This window comes from Podarcis gaigeae (genome assembly GCF_964106915.1).
Source record: "Podarcis gaigeae genome assembly, chromosome: 8".
NCBI lineage: Eukaryota > Metazoa > Chordata > Lepidosauria > Squamata > Lacertidae > Podarcis > Podarcis gaigeae.
Window position 1 is genome coordinate 87,286,911 of NC_139684.1, and position 13,716 is coordinate 87,300,626.

Sequence of the window (13,716 nt, forward strand, 5' to 3'; positions counted from 1 at the left end):
CAGCCTAGAATATTGTTAGCTTTTCTTGCTGCTGCATCACACTGTTGACTCATAATAATAATAATAATAATAATAATAATAATAATAATAATAATTTATTATTTATACCCCGCCCATCTGGCTGGGCTTCCCCAGCCACTCTGGGCAGCTTCCAACAAAATATTAAAAATGCATCAAACTTTAAAAGCTTCCCTAAACAGGGCTGCCTTCAGATGTCTTCTATTATTTTTATTTATTTATTTAATAAAGCTGTATTTTGAAAATTAGAACAAAAATAAAAATAAAAGCTTCCCTAAACAGGGCAGCCTTTAGATGTCTTCTAAAAGTCTGGTGGTTGTTTTTCTCTTTGACATCTGCTGGGAGGGCGTTCCACAGGGCGGGCGCCACCACCGAGAAGGCCCTCTGCCTGGTTCCCTGTAACTTGGCTTCTCGCAGGGAGGGAACCGCCAGAAGGCCCTCGGCGCTGGACCTCAGTGTCCGGGCTGGACGTTAGGGGTGGAGACGCTCCTTCAGATGTTTAGCTTGTGGTCCACTAGGACCCCTAGATCCTTTTCACACGTATTGCTGTCAGGTCAGGTGTCCCCGTCCTAAATTTGTGCGCCTGGTTCTTCCTGCCTAAGCAAAACCTGACATTTGTCCCTGTTGACAAAAGAACTGCCCATACTGAGCTAATTGGAGCAGAACAGCAGTGTCTTCTGTTCCTCTCTCCCTCTCTGGCATTCCTGTTTGCTTGAGTGGAGATCTAGTGTCTGTGTCTTGATTTGGGCAACCGGGACAGATTAAGGAATCTGCCTGTTTACCGCCTGCCTCCCGTGTCAAATCTTAGGTTGCAAAAGTCCCGGGGGGGGGGGGGGGCAGGACACTCTCCTCTGCTACTTTGCAAAGTAACATACGCATTGGAGAGTGTTTATTACGATGATGATGATTATTATTATTATTACTATCCGGTCGTTTTCTCCCTTTGAAGTTAGTTGGGCATTTCAAAGCAGAGATGAGCAACACAAAGTCTTTGGCCTGCAGCCTCTTTTGACATTCCTGGGGCGGGCTCACCAAAGCCCGCCGTAGCCCCAAGGGCAGATTGCATAATCGCCCCATAGAAAGGCCCACTTTGCAACCAACCGCTCACGTAACACACTTGGGAGCCAGAGACGCTTTTCAAAGGCTCAGGACAACCCCCCCCCCCATCCTCGCACTTCGGTCAGAGAAAACAGCCAAACCCTGCTCTCTTCATGTTCCAAAGCATAGGACCACCAAAAATGCAGGAACACCAAAAGGCAGACCCAGCTGCTTCCAGCCTTATTTGTTTTCCCTCAGCGTAATTTACCAAAATTTTATCCTAATCGTTTTCGCCAACAGCGGGTTAGGAATGTACAGTGGTACCTCGGGTTACAGACGCTTCAGGTTACAGACTCCACTAACCCAGAAATAGTACCTCAGGTTAAGAACTTTGCTTCAGGATGAGAAGAGAAATCGTGCTCCAGCAGCGCTGCGGGAGCAGGAGGCCGCATTAGCTAAAGTGGTGCTTCAGGTTAAGAACAGTTTCAGGTTAAGTACGGACCCCCGGAACGAATTAAGTACTTAACCCGAGGTACCACTGTACTGAGCCAGACCCTTGATCCCTTCTAGAACCACACTCATGCCAAACATTTAAAGCACTCTGGTAGCACTTTAAACAATCATGGCTTCTCCCCCCCCCCCGCACCCCCCCCGAATCCTGGGAGTTCTAGTTTGTTGAGGGAGGTCCATATTCCCGCCACGCTTCTATTCCCAGAGTTCCTAGGGAAGTGGGATTGACAGTTTACTATTCTGGAAATTGTTGCTCTATGATGCCACTTGGCTTCCTTCAAAGAATCCTGGGAGTTATAGTTTCTTAAGGGTGCTGAGGGTTGTTAGGAGACCCCCCCCCCCAATTCCTCTGGCAGAGCTGCAATTCCCTGCTCACAGGACAACAGTTGAAGAATCTGTTCTAGGGTAATTTCTTCCCCAGGCAACCTGAAAATCTGCTGGTGAGCTCCCCTGACTCACAATTGAAGCTGAGATCCAAGAGATCCTGGGCACAGGTGATGTCGTCGCTTGCCATAATGCCAGCTGGCAATCAAGGTCCCGATCCTCTCAGCACCCCAAGCGTCGCAGGGACCTAGGAAGATGGAGCAGCTCCATGGTTGGTGTTTGTGGACATGTGGAACCTGCTAGCAGAGCATCCCAGCTTTCTCCACCCACCCCGGCCCACCCCCTGTCCCACTGACACTCTCCACCCCTCTCTTCCCAGGGACGTTTTGCAGCAAACTGAGACGCCAGCCTTGCCAGTCACCCACGTATACCGTATTTTTTGCTCCATAAGAAGCACCTGACCATAAGATGCACCTAGTTTTCAGAGGAGAAAAACAAGGAAAAAAATTATTCTGAACGAAACAGTGAGTCTATGATTTTTGTGCTTCATGCCACAGACATGTGATTTAACGGTGAGTTTGGAGATCCATGTGGATCCGTGCTTTGTAACCACGTTTTTGCGCCATTGCGGCCCCACGCAACAGTGGGTGCATTTTTTTTTTGGTGCAGGCTGTAGCCACAGACATGCTATGTGATCTGATGGTGAATTTGGGGGGACCCAATGCAAAATTCCTGAGGATCCTTGGGCTTTTACCTCCCCCCTCCCAGGCAGCCTCCTTTATCAGCGTCCCTTATCTCCCTCCTGATAGTTTGCCAATCAGCTGTTTCCGTTCAACACTCCCTTCGCTCTTGTTTGCCTTAGTGTCTTTTCCTTAGCTGGAGCAGTTTTTTGCTCCTCCTTTTCTTCTGATTTCTCTAATCATTGCTTTAGTCTTCCTGTCTCCTCTCCTTGCAAGTTTGCTGTCTTTATCGCACCCCCTCCCAGGCAGCCTCCTTTATCTCTAGGTCCCTTATCTCTCTCCCTGGCAAATGATCAGCAGATTTGTTTCAGCACCCCCTTCCCTCTTTCAAAAAAACACACAACATAATTTGCTTTTCGCCCCTGAGCAATTCGGCTCCAGGGACCACGCATTTGCTCCATAAGACACACAGACATTTCCCCTTACTTTTTAGGAGGAAAAGTGCACCATATGGAGCAAAAAAGGGATGCGGGTGACACTGTGGGTTAAACCACAGAGCCTAGGACTTGCTGATCAGAAGGTCGGTGGTTCCTCAGCGCCACCCGCATCCCTTCACTACGTCACTAACATGTCACAAATGGGGAGGGGTACACAAGGGTTACACAAGTTCAGCATTAGGTCACTTGATCAGACACCATCACCGAAAGAACAATAAAACTCTTGACATCTCCTTGCTCTCAGGCCTGGTCTGGAGATGGGCTTTCAGAACACCTGACTTGCTCAACAGCCTCTGTGGATGTCTAGTGTTGCCCCCTTGGTCACTCCCTGGGTGGGGGGCCATGCATGTGCTCTCATGCTCGGGGAATTATGGCAGGATGCCCTGTTTCTGCTTCCTGCTTCTTGGTTCATGAAGGGAGGTGGAGCCCAAATTCACGTTTCTTTACAATAATAAATAATAACATTTTATTTATACCCCACCCTTCCCGGTTTAAAAAACCAGGCTCAGGGCGGCTAACAGCAAATATAAAACACAGATTAAAATGCGACTCAAAAAGAGCATAAAACAGCATAAAAGACAAAATAAAATGCAGCATCAATATCAATAAAATTCAAAAATTAAGGGGTCATTTTTGGGAGGTCCTACTAGGGCCAGCAAGGAGACCAAGGAAGAATTTAAATGTGGGGTTCCAGAAAGGGTTTCTTCATAGAAGAGGAAAGGGGAAAGGGAATACAGCGGACGCTCGGGTTGCGAACGTGATCTGTATGGGATGCACGTTCACAACCTGCAGCGTTCGCAACCCGTGTCTGCGCACGTGCAGGTTGCGATTCGGTGATTCTGCGCATGCGCAAAGCACTATTTAACACTTCTGTGCATGCGCAACCGCTGAAACCGGAAGTAACCCGTTCTGGTACTTCTGGGTTTCGGCAGTCCGCAACTCGAGAAAACCCAACCTAAAGCATCTGTAACCCGAGGTATGACTGTAGAGGATCAGGCTAATTCAAATTGAAGGCCATGCGGAATAGCTCTGTCTTACAGGCCCTGCGGAAGAAGATCAAGTCCCTAGTCTCGTGGGACAGTGCATTTCACCAGGTCGGAGCCGGGTTAAAATGACACTGGAATGAGGAGAGTCGGTTAAAGTATGGATTTTCTACGAATTCATAAAGCTAGGTATCTCCCCTGAGCTGTCAAGTCAAAAGAATACATTCAGGACTAATATTTGTAAAAACTTTAAATATTTGGTCCATCCTAGAGGCAGCGATAGCATCTTAAAAAGCAGAGACATCACCTTGCCAACAAAGGTCCGTATAGTTCAAGCTCTGGTTTTCCCAGTAGTGATGGATGGAAGTGAGAGCTGGACCCTAAAGAAGGCTGATCGCCGAAGAATGGATGCTTTTGAATTCTGGTGCTGGAGGAGACTCTTGAGAGTCCCATGGACTGCAAGAAGATCAAACCGATCCATTCTGAAGGAAATCAGCCCTGAGTGCTCACTGGAAGGACAGATCCTGAAGCTGAGGCTCCAAGACTTTGGCCACCTCATGAGAAGAGAAGACTCCCTGGAAAAGACCCTGATATTGGGAAAGATGGAGGGCACAAGAAGAAGGGGACGACGGAGGATGAGATGGTGGGACAGTGTTCTCGAAGCTACCAGCATGAGTTTGACCAAACCGCGGGAGGCAGTGGAAGACAGGAGTGCCTGGCGTGCTCTGGTCCAGGGGGTCACGAAGAGGCGGACACGACTAAACGACTAAACAACAACAAAGAGGCAGCGATGCTTCTGAATTCAAGTTGCTGGAAACTGGAAGAGTGAGTTTCCCATAAAGTTTGGTGTCTGTGAGAACAGGAGTCTGGACCAGATGGTCCCCTGGCCTGATCCAGCACCCAGGCTCTTCTTATGGTCGTATGCCCCTATCTGAGTAATTGGGGAGAGTCAACCACTTTCCATGACTTCCCATTCCTTGAACTAAGAATTGTGAAGCAAAATCCTCCATTATCATCACCATGGCTTTTCCCACGCTGTCTGCCGGCAGACAACTCTTTCCTTTCGCTCCTGCCTCAATGTAAGATCCTCAGGGCAGGGACCAAATTTCTATAAAACTATGGGCTGTCCGTAAACCAACAGCAGGGGAGAATGCAAAAGCAAACGTGCAAAGGATTCTCACCACTCAATATCCTTAAGCTAATCCGTAAGCAAATGGCACATCTTTTTCTCAACTCCGCGCACGGTTTCATGCGCTGGCTGCGTTTAAAGCCATCAAGCAAACATCAGAAGTACTGAAGTAGAACAGAAAAAATAACACCACCAGTTGCCAGAAGACAAACTGGGAGGGGATTAATGGAATTATTATTTTTTATTAAAAAAAATGAATTAAAACAAAATGCTCTTCTAAACACAATTAAAAGCAAAAGGCTCCGTTTTTAAAAAATATTGGGTGATAGCTACCACAGTCATACTCATAGTAAGTAAAGGTAAAGGGACCCCCGACCATTAGGTCCAGTCATGGCCGACTCTGGGGTTGCGTCGCTCATCTCGCTTTATTGGCCGAGGGAACCGGTGTACAGCTTCCGGGTCATGTGGCCAGCATGACTAAGCTGCTTCTGGCGAACCAGAGCAGCGCACGGAAACGCCGTTTACCTTCCCACCGGAGTGGTACCTACTTATCTACTTGCACTTTGACGAGCTTTCGAACTGCTAGGTTGGCAGGAGCTGGGACCGAGCAACGGGAGCTCACCCAATCGCGGGGATTCAAACCGCCGACCTTCTTATCAGCAAGTCCTAGGCTCTGTGGTTTAACCCACAGTGCCACCCGCTGTGGGTTAAACCACAGAGTAGACCCACTCAAATCCATGGACAAGTCACAAAACTCCACTGAACTCATGAGTATGGGTAATAATAATAATAATAATAATAATAATAATAATTTATTATTTTTACTCTGGGCAGCTTCCAACAGAATGTTAAAATACAATAACCTAATGCAGAATATTAACTCATCTGTTGTCTCGTTTGGGTCTTCAGAGAGGGCATGGTATAATTTAAATTAGCCAAGGTATGCAGAAGGAACCTTTATTAACATTTGAACATTTTATCCTTTTTATTGTTATATTTAAGGTTACAATGTTGTATTTTTCAACACTGTTTAAGCTCCGCAACTCTAAACATACCTGCAAGGCAGCAAGTCCCATTGAACACGGCAGGAGCTGCTCAGAGGCAGTTTTGCGAGATGCTATATCACCTTGCCAACAAAGGTCCGTACGGTTAAAGCTCTGGTTTTCCCAGTAGTGATGTATGGAAGTGAGAGCTGGACCATAAAGAAGGCTGATCGCCGAAGAATGGATGCTTTTGAATTCTGGTGCTGGAGGAGACTCTTGAGAGTCCCGTGGACTGCAAGAAGATCAAACTGATCCATTCTGAAGGAAACCAGCCCTGAGTGCTCACTGGAAGGACAGATCCTGAAGCTGAGGCTCCAAGACTTTGGCCACCTCAGGAGAAGAGAAGACTCCCTGGAAAAGACCCTGATGTTGGGAAAGATGGAGGGCACAAGGAGAAGGGGACGAGAGAGGACGAGATGCTTGGACAGTGTTCTCAAAGCTACCAGCATGAGTTTGACCAAACTGCGGGAGGCAGTGGAAGACAGGAGTGCCTGGTGTGCTCTGGTCCAGGGGGTCACAAAGAGGCGGACACGACTAAACGACTAAACAACAACAAGACACAAAAACTCTCCAAAACTACAACAGCACGCAATCATGCAAACATTTATTTGGTGCGTGATCAGATGAGTCAAGTTTAAAGCTAACCACCTAATTGCACCAGTCGTGGCACTGGGCTGAGACCAGGGAGGGAGCAGGGTTCGAATCCCCACGTACCTGCCACTTTGAGCTCTTTGGAGGGGAGGAAAAAGTGGGATGTTAAACAATAAATAAATAAATTAGGTGGCAGCTGTTGTTTACAAAAACACGTGGAGGAAATATATTTAGACCAATTTACATGCCTGATCTAATTTGCCCTCACGGAAGAAACTTTTAAATGTGTTTGTGGCGAGGCAGGATTACTGTTTTGTTCCTGTTCTTGTTTTCATTTCTTCCTGTTCTTGTTTTTATTGTGTACTTTGTGGTTTTTGTTCCGTATTTCGTGCTGCGAAGTGCCCTGAGGGCTTTGGATGAAGGACGTAAATTTAATAGATGTGATAGGAATTTTATGGTCTTAGATATATGGTAATGTTCATAAGTGTACCAACCAAGGACATACATAGATCAGGGCAGGAGGGCCAACCTGGAACCATTTTGATTCCTAAACTGACCAAATCTTTTCTCTGCAAGGTCAAAATGGAAAAGCCTCCCCAAAATGGAAAAGCCACCTAATTTATTTATTTATTTATTGTTTAATATCCCACTTTTTCCTCCCCTCCAAAGAGCTCAAAGTGGCAGGTACGTGGGGATTCGAACCCTGCTCCCTCCCTGGTCCCAAAATGGAAAAGCCTCCCCATTCACAAATCCTGTCTTAAGGGTATGTCTGTGTTTGAATAGGGTGTGAGCCTGTGACCTGGCCCAGGAATTAAGTATTTATCATTACAAAAGAATGGCCAGGCTACCCAGAAAATCCAATCAAGTAATTTGCCAGACAGGAGATAAATAACAACAGGAGAAAAAAGCAATATTAAAATTTCTGTTTTAGACTGCCTTTTCTGTGATGTAGGTGTGATGTATCTGAGGGGTGGTCTTAAGTTACACCCCTTCTGTGATGTATGCATGATGTTTCTGGGGGTGGTCTTGATCTACAGGGTGGCAATTTCAAAAGTCTTTATAAGGTCTTGTGCGCCATTTTTCTGGGTCCCTCGTCTCTCCTGAGGGTGAGGGGAGCACCCTGTTGCAACAGATCAATAAGGGCCAAGCCTACAGGCTGCTGTTTTGCTCCAAGTAATCCTGGTTGGTGTCTTTGTTTTTTGTCCAAGGGAGCCCTCAGATTTTTCCGTTAACATAGATAAATAAGTAATGGACAAAATTGGGGATCTGGGAGACGGGGTGCAGCCAGATTTCTCCCAAGAGGCCATGCTTAATCAGGAGGGAATCTGGCAGCCCAATTCCGCCTGCAAAGCATTGTTCTCTACAAAAGAGAGCCCTTTGTCTAGGAGGAGAGATTCCCCGGGCAGAGTGCCAACTCCATTTTGTAATGCCCAGGGAACCAGTTCAGGCAAGGACGGAGCCAGCCCTAAACCTCTCTCCCAGTTCCTCCACCCCCAGCACCACCAACAATAAAAGGGACACCCCATTTCCCAAGGCAGATCGCATCCTGCACACCTGCCAAACCAGTCTGGAAATGACAAACCGCCGATTTTAGAGGCCTCGCAGGGTCCCAAACATGAGGGCGTCGGTTGCACAATAAGAACATGACGCAAGAACATAATAAGTGTTGCTGGGTGTCGGTCAGGCCAATGGGGGCCCATTAGTCTGGCATCCCGATCTCATAAAAAACTAAGAATAGTCTGCTGGAAAGAGATGGGAAGAAGACAAGGTCCCTACCAGAGGAGAATGGCAGGTGGACTATGCTGAAATGACTACGTTTTTAATGTGTGACATTTTGATATACCTTTTAATCTTTGTTGGAAGCCGCCCAGAGTGGCTGGGGAAACCCAGCCAGATGGGCGGGGTACAAATAATAAATTATTATTATTATTATTATTATTATTATTATGATGATGATGATGATGACCGGAAGAATCAGAAATCAGGAAGACCAAAATTCCAATAAGGAATGGGGGAAATTTGTAACTTATCTTAAAGACCATTGCAAACAGTTAGAATCGTTAGTAGGATTGGAGTATCACTTGTAGTTTAAGGGTGAATTCTGGACATAATAGAGATATAAAAGATGCCAAAGGAAATGATTAATAACAGGAACCACAAAGGAGATTCCTTGGAATCTTGTTTTTATGATTTATGTTTGATATATCTTTGTAAAATTTTAATTTGAAAAACCAAATATTATTGTTTTTTAAAGAAAAATTAGAGTTCTCCAGATAGTGTACTGGATCAGACCAATGGCCCATCTAAGCCAGCATCCTGCTCTCACAGTGGCCAACCAGATGCCCCAATGTCAGCAGGATTCGAACACAAGAGCAGCTCTCTCCTCCTGTGGTTTCCAGCTGGTATTCAGAAGCATGGTTGCCTCTGGCTAGGACCCCTCAATAGCCCTCTCCTCCGCGAAACTATCCACTACTCTTTTAAACCCATCTGAGTTGGCGGCCATCGCTGCCTCCTGTGGCAGGGAGTTCCGTAGTTTAACTCTGCGACGCATGAAAAGCTCTTCCTTTCTTTGATCCTGCCCTGAATATTCCATCCTTCAATGAGAAGGAGACGGTATACTGCACATGCTCAGAGGCATTCCTCCCTGGTGACGCCTTTGTCTCCCTCTCACGGAAAAACAAACAGGTTGTAGATCTGACCCCTGAGCTCACCTTAAGCCCTGAGGACAGAGCTGGAGGCACAACCCTGACCCTTCCTAGGATCTCATTTTCTCCTCTGCTTTGTAATCAGCAGCTAAAAGAGAGGGGGAAAGGAATTATTCCTTTAATTATACTTTTCGTAAGGGATTGCAAGGCAAAACAGTATGCAATCTAGGCCAGGCTGCCCCTTCTCTTTCCCAATTTTTGTTGCAGCTTAAAAGAAGGAATGGGGTTCCTTTCCTCCACCCGGGATGCAGAGAAGCCAAGCCATTAGCCACCCCCAAGGGCCTCCGTGTCCTCTTTACAGGCATCTTTGAGAGCCAGTGTGGTGTAGTGGTTAAGAGTGGTAGTCTCGTAATCTGGGGAACCGGGTTCGAGTCTCCGCTCCTCCACCTGCAGCTGCTGGGTGACCTTGGGCCAGTCACACTTCTCTGAAGTCTCTCAGCCCCACTCACCTCACAGAGTGTTTGTTGTGGGGGAGGAAGGGAAAGGAGAATGTTAGCCGCTTTGAGACTCCTTAAAGGGAGTGAAAGGCGGGATATCAAATCCAAACTCTTCTTCTTCTTCTTCATCTTTGTAAAGTTGGTCTGCCAGCAAGCCTGAAGCCAGCTGTCCGTACAGCATATCCTATGGGATCTTGCCTACTTGGGTGCTGTACCATAACCAGGAAATTCTCCATTGACGCAGAGCTGGATATGCATACAGTGGTACCTCAGGTTACAGACGCTTCAGGTTACATTCACTTCAGGTTACAGACTCCGCTAATCCAGAAATAGTGCTTCAGGTTAAGAACTTTGCTTCAGGATGAGAACAGAAATCATGCTCCGGCGGCGCGGCAGCAGCAGGACGCCCCATTAGCTAAAGTGGTGCTTCAGGTTAAGAACAGATTCAGGTTAAGAACAGACCTCTGGAACGAATTAAGTACTTAACCTGAGGTACCACTGTATTGGCAAGGCAACCCCGGCAATGGCTTGCCTCTCCAAAAGGGTGTGGGAGAATGTGATGCTAACATCTAAGGCCTGCCAGACTTGTGCGTTGAGCATGCTGCTTTATGGAAGTGAGTCGCGGGCGAGCTGCAACTGTCAGGAGCGATGCGTCAAGGCCTTGCATCAGGATTTTGAGCATCGCACGGCAGGACAGAGCTCCAAGCAAAAATGTGCTCTCCCAAGCCGACATTCTGAGCCTGCTTGCACTCCTGTCTCAGCCATGTCTACGTTGGCTCGGTCATGCCCACAGAACGGAAAATGGCAGGGCACCCAAAACAGCCTCAGCAAATTTAGAGGAAGGCGTTACTCGTTCCACATCTTAGAGTGAGTAAAGGGGACGAAGAGCATTATAATAATATAGTAATAATAATTTATTATTTATATCCCGCCCATTTGGCTGGGCTTCCCCAGCCACTCTGGGCGGCTTCCAACAAAATATTAAAATACAGTAATGCATCAAACATTAAAAGCTTCCCTGAAAAGGACTGCCTTCAGATGTCTTCTAAAAGTCTGGTAGTTGTTCTTCTCTTTGACATCTGGTGGGAGGGCGTTCCACAGGGTGGGTGCCACTACCGAGAAGGCCCTCTGCCTGGTTCCCTGTAGGTATGCTTCTCGCAGGGAGGGAACCGCCAGAAGGCCCTCGGAGCTGGACCTCAGTGTCTGGGCAGAACGATGGAGGTGGAGACGCTTCGTGACCCCCTGGACCAGAGCACGCCAGGCCCTCCTGTCTTCCACTGCCTCCAGCAGTTTGGTCAAACTCATGCTGGTAGCTTCGAGAACACTGTCCAGCCATCTCTGTTGTCCCCTTCTCCTTGTGCCCTCCATCTTTCCCAACTTCAGGGTCTTTTCCAGGGAGTCTTCTCTTCTCATGAGGTGGCCAAAGTCTTGGAGCCTCAGCTTCAGGATCTGTCCTTCCAGGGAGCACTCAGGGCTGATTTCCTTCAGAATGGAGAGGTCGGATCTTCTTGCAGTCCATGGGACTCTCAAGAGTCTCCTCCAGCACCAGAATTCAAAAGCATCCATTCTTCGGTGATCAGCCTTCTTTATGGTCCAGCTCTCACTTCCAACTTTCATGCTTTGCACCAGGCTAATGAGGACACACTGGACGATACACAAACCCACAAAAGCCAAGGAAATTTCGCAGAGGACCACAGCGCCCTTAGTTTGCTCCGATTTGACCCGCAAGACCCCTTGAGGATGGAGAAGAGCAGGATCATTAGTCCCACACCCACCTCACCGTTCAAGCGGCAGTAGCAGGCCAGGAGGACCAGCCCCAGGGCCCCGTACAGCACATAAATAATACACACCAGCATGTGTAAGACACCATCAGGAGACACCCAGAGGCAGAGATCTAGCAGTAGACGGGCTGTTTCACCTGCATGTCCATTTCAAGCTCTCCCAGGTGGGAGACGGGCTCTTAGCATCCTAGAACTGTAGAGCTGGAAGGGACCACAAAGCCCATCTAATCCAACCTTTTGCCCAACATGGACCTCTTTCCCACAACCCTGAGATTAAGCCTCACGCTCTACCTGCTAAGCCATCTTGGCGCTGAATTTTCTGTGGATTAAGATGCAATGCCCCTAAAGCCTTGATCCAGTATATGACAGGTGCAGGATTTGCTCATGAATGGATACCCTTATCAGTCATAATGGCTCCTTCCCTGGCACATATGAGGGATGGGGTTGAGTGCTGAACACCCAATTATATGTGGGAAGGAGGGGAGAGATTAGGTTTATTGTGGCCTATGAGCCCTCTGTACATAAACTGAATTAAGTCCTATTAGTTCCATGGAAGTCTAAAGTCTGCTATGCTAACAGGTTCCAAAATTGTGTGGGGTTTTTTTTTTATCTTATGCAAGCAGGATGTTAATAAAGTTCTACTTTTAATACAACATTCCTTTTTTTTGTCCAGCAGTGATGGTATTTTTCATAGGGAATGAAGATAAGCCATTCAAAGAATAGTTCCACCAATTAAAAGTGGGAGTACACATACCAGTATCACACAATCCTTTTCTGAGTTAAAAGTAACCTACATCTTTCAGTATTGTACAAACAGAAAATAGGAAAGAATCAAACCTATTAATCTCAGGTGTAGGTACTTCATCTGAGATTAAGATTGGTTCTTTTCATGTACGTGGTAGGTCCTTTACTCTCAATTTGTGAACAATTGTGTAAATACAGTTTACCATTTCCATCTGGTACGCAGGCTGAGACCCTATCTGCCCACGGACTGTCTGGCCAGAGTGGTGCATGCTCTGGTTATCTCCCGCTTAGACTACTGCAATGCGCTCTACATGGGGCTACCTTTGAAGGTGACCAGGAAACTGCAACTAATCCAGAATGCAGCAGCTAGACTGGTGACTGGGAGCGGCCGCCGAGACCATATAACACAGGTCCTGAAAGACCTACACTGGCTCCCAGTACGTTTCCGAGCACAATTCAAAGTGTTGGTGCTGACCTTTAAAGCCCTAAACGGCATCAGTCCTGTATCCCTGAAGGAGCGTCTCCACCCCCATCGTTCAGCCCGGACACTGAGGTCCCGCGCCGAAGGCCTTCTGGCAGTTCCCTCCCTGCGAGAAGCCAAGTTACAGGGAACCAGTCAGAGGGCCTTCTCGGTGGTGGCACCCTGTGGAACGCCCTCCCACCATATGTCAAAGAGAACAACAACTACCAGACTTTTAGAAGATCTGAAGGCAGCCCTGTTTAGGGAAGCTTTTAATGTTTGATGCATTACTGTATTTTAATATTTTGTTGGAAGCCGCCCAGAGTGGCTGGGGAAACTCAGCCAGATGGGTGGGGTATAAATAATAAATAATAATTATTATTATTATTATTATTATTATTATTATTATTATTATTATTATTGTGACTGAGGAGGTGGGGAAGGACGAGTCTGCATTTTTAGTTTTTGGATGGTACTTCAAATTACATGTTTGTTTTACATGCAAATAAATTTTGTTTGATGGGGAATGCAAGGCCCAGCATCCCGGTTCATGGCTCCTGTTGAAAACTCCAGCTTCTTCTCCTTTGTCGGCACTTCGTTCTTGGGATCTCTGCCTGCCTGCCTTCTCTTTGGCCCAGAGCGACAGCTTCCCCCCGGGGACCTCACCCACCTTTGCTCACCTGTTTGGTTCCTGCCTCCTTTCCCTTCTCCTCTTCCTTAGTCTCTGGCTGTTGCAAGCTTCCCTCTTATTCACTTCTGACCGGGGCGAATTCACC

General features: G+C 47.1%; 1 protein-coding gene and 1 long non-coding RNA gene across 3 annotated transcripts in view; one reads left to right on the top strand and one right to left on the bottom strand.

Annotated features, from left to right (window-relative positions):
- Nucleotides 1–13,716, bottom strand: part of PPP1R13L (protein phosphatase 1 regulatory subunit 13 like) — a 52,956-nt gene that overhangs the window by 24,026 nt on the left and 15,214 nt on the right. Inside the window, exons 1-2 of one of the 2 annotated variants that reach the window (XM_083753746.1) lie at nt 9,525–9,756; nt 2,026–2,137 (exon numbers count right to left, since the gene is read on the bottom strand). In XM_083753746.1, the coding sequence (XP_083609872.1) occupies nt 2,026–2,080 (55 nt within the window). In that variant the 5' untranslated portion in view covers nt 2,081–2,137; nt 9,525–9,756. Of the gene's footprint in view, nt 1–2,025; nt 2,138–9,524; nt 9,757–13,716 lie in introns of those variants that run through there. The other variant, XM_083753745.1, reaches the window with a different exon arrangement.
- LOC310851847 lies at nt 1,322–2,072 on the top strand. Its single transcript, XR_014567877.1, has 3 exons — nt 1,322–1,376; nt 1,605–1,876; nt 1,945–2,072. It is a non-coding gene; the product is annotated as an uncharacterized lncRNA (long non-coding RNA).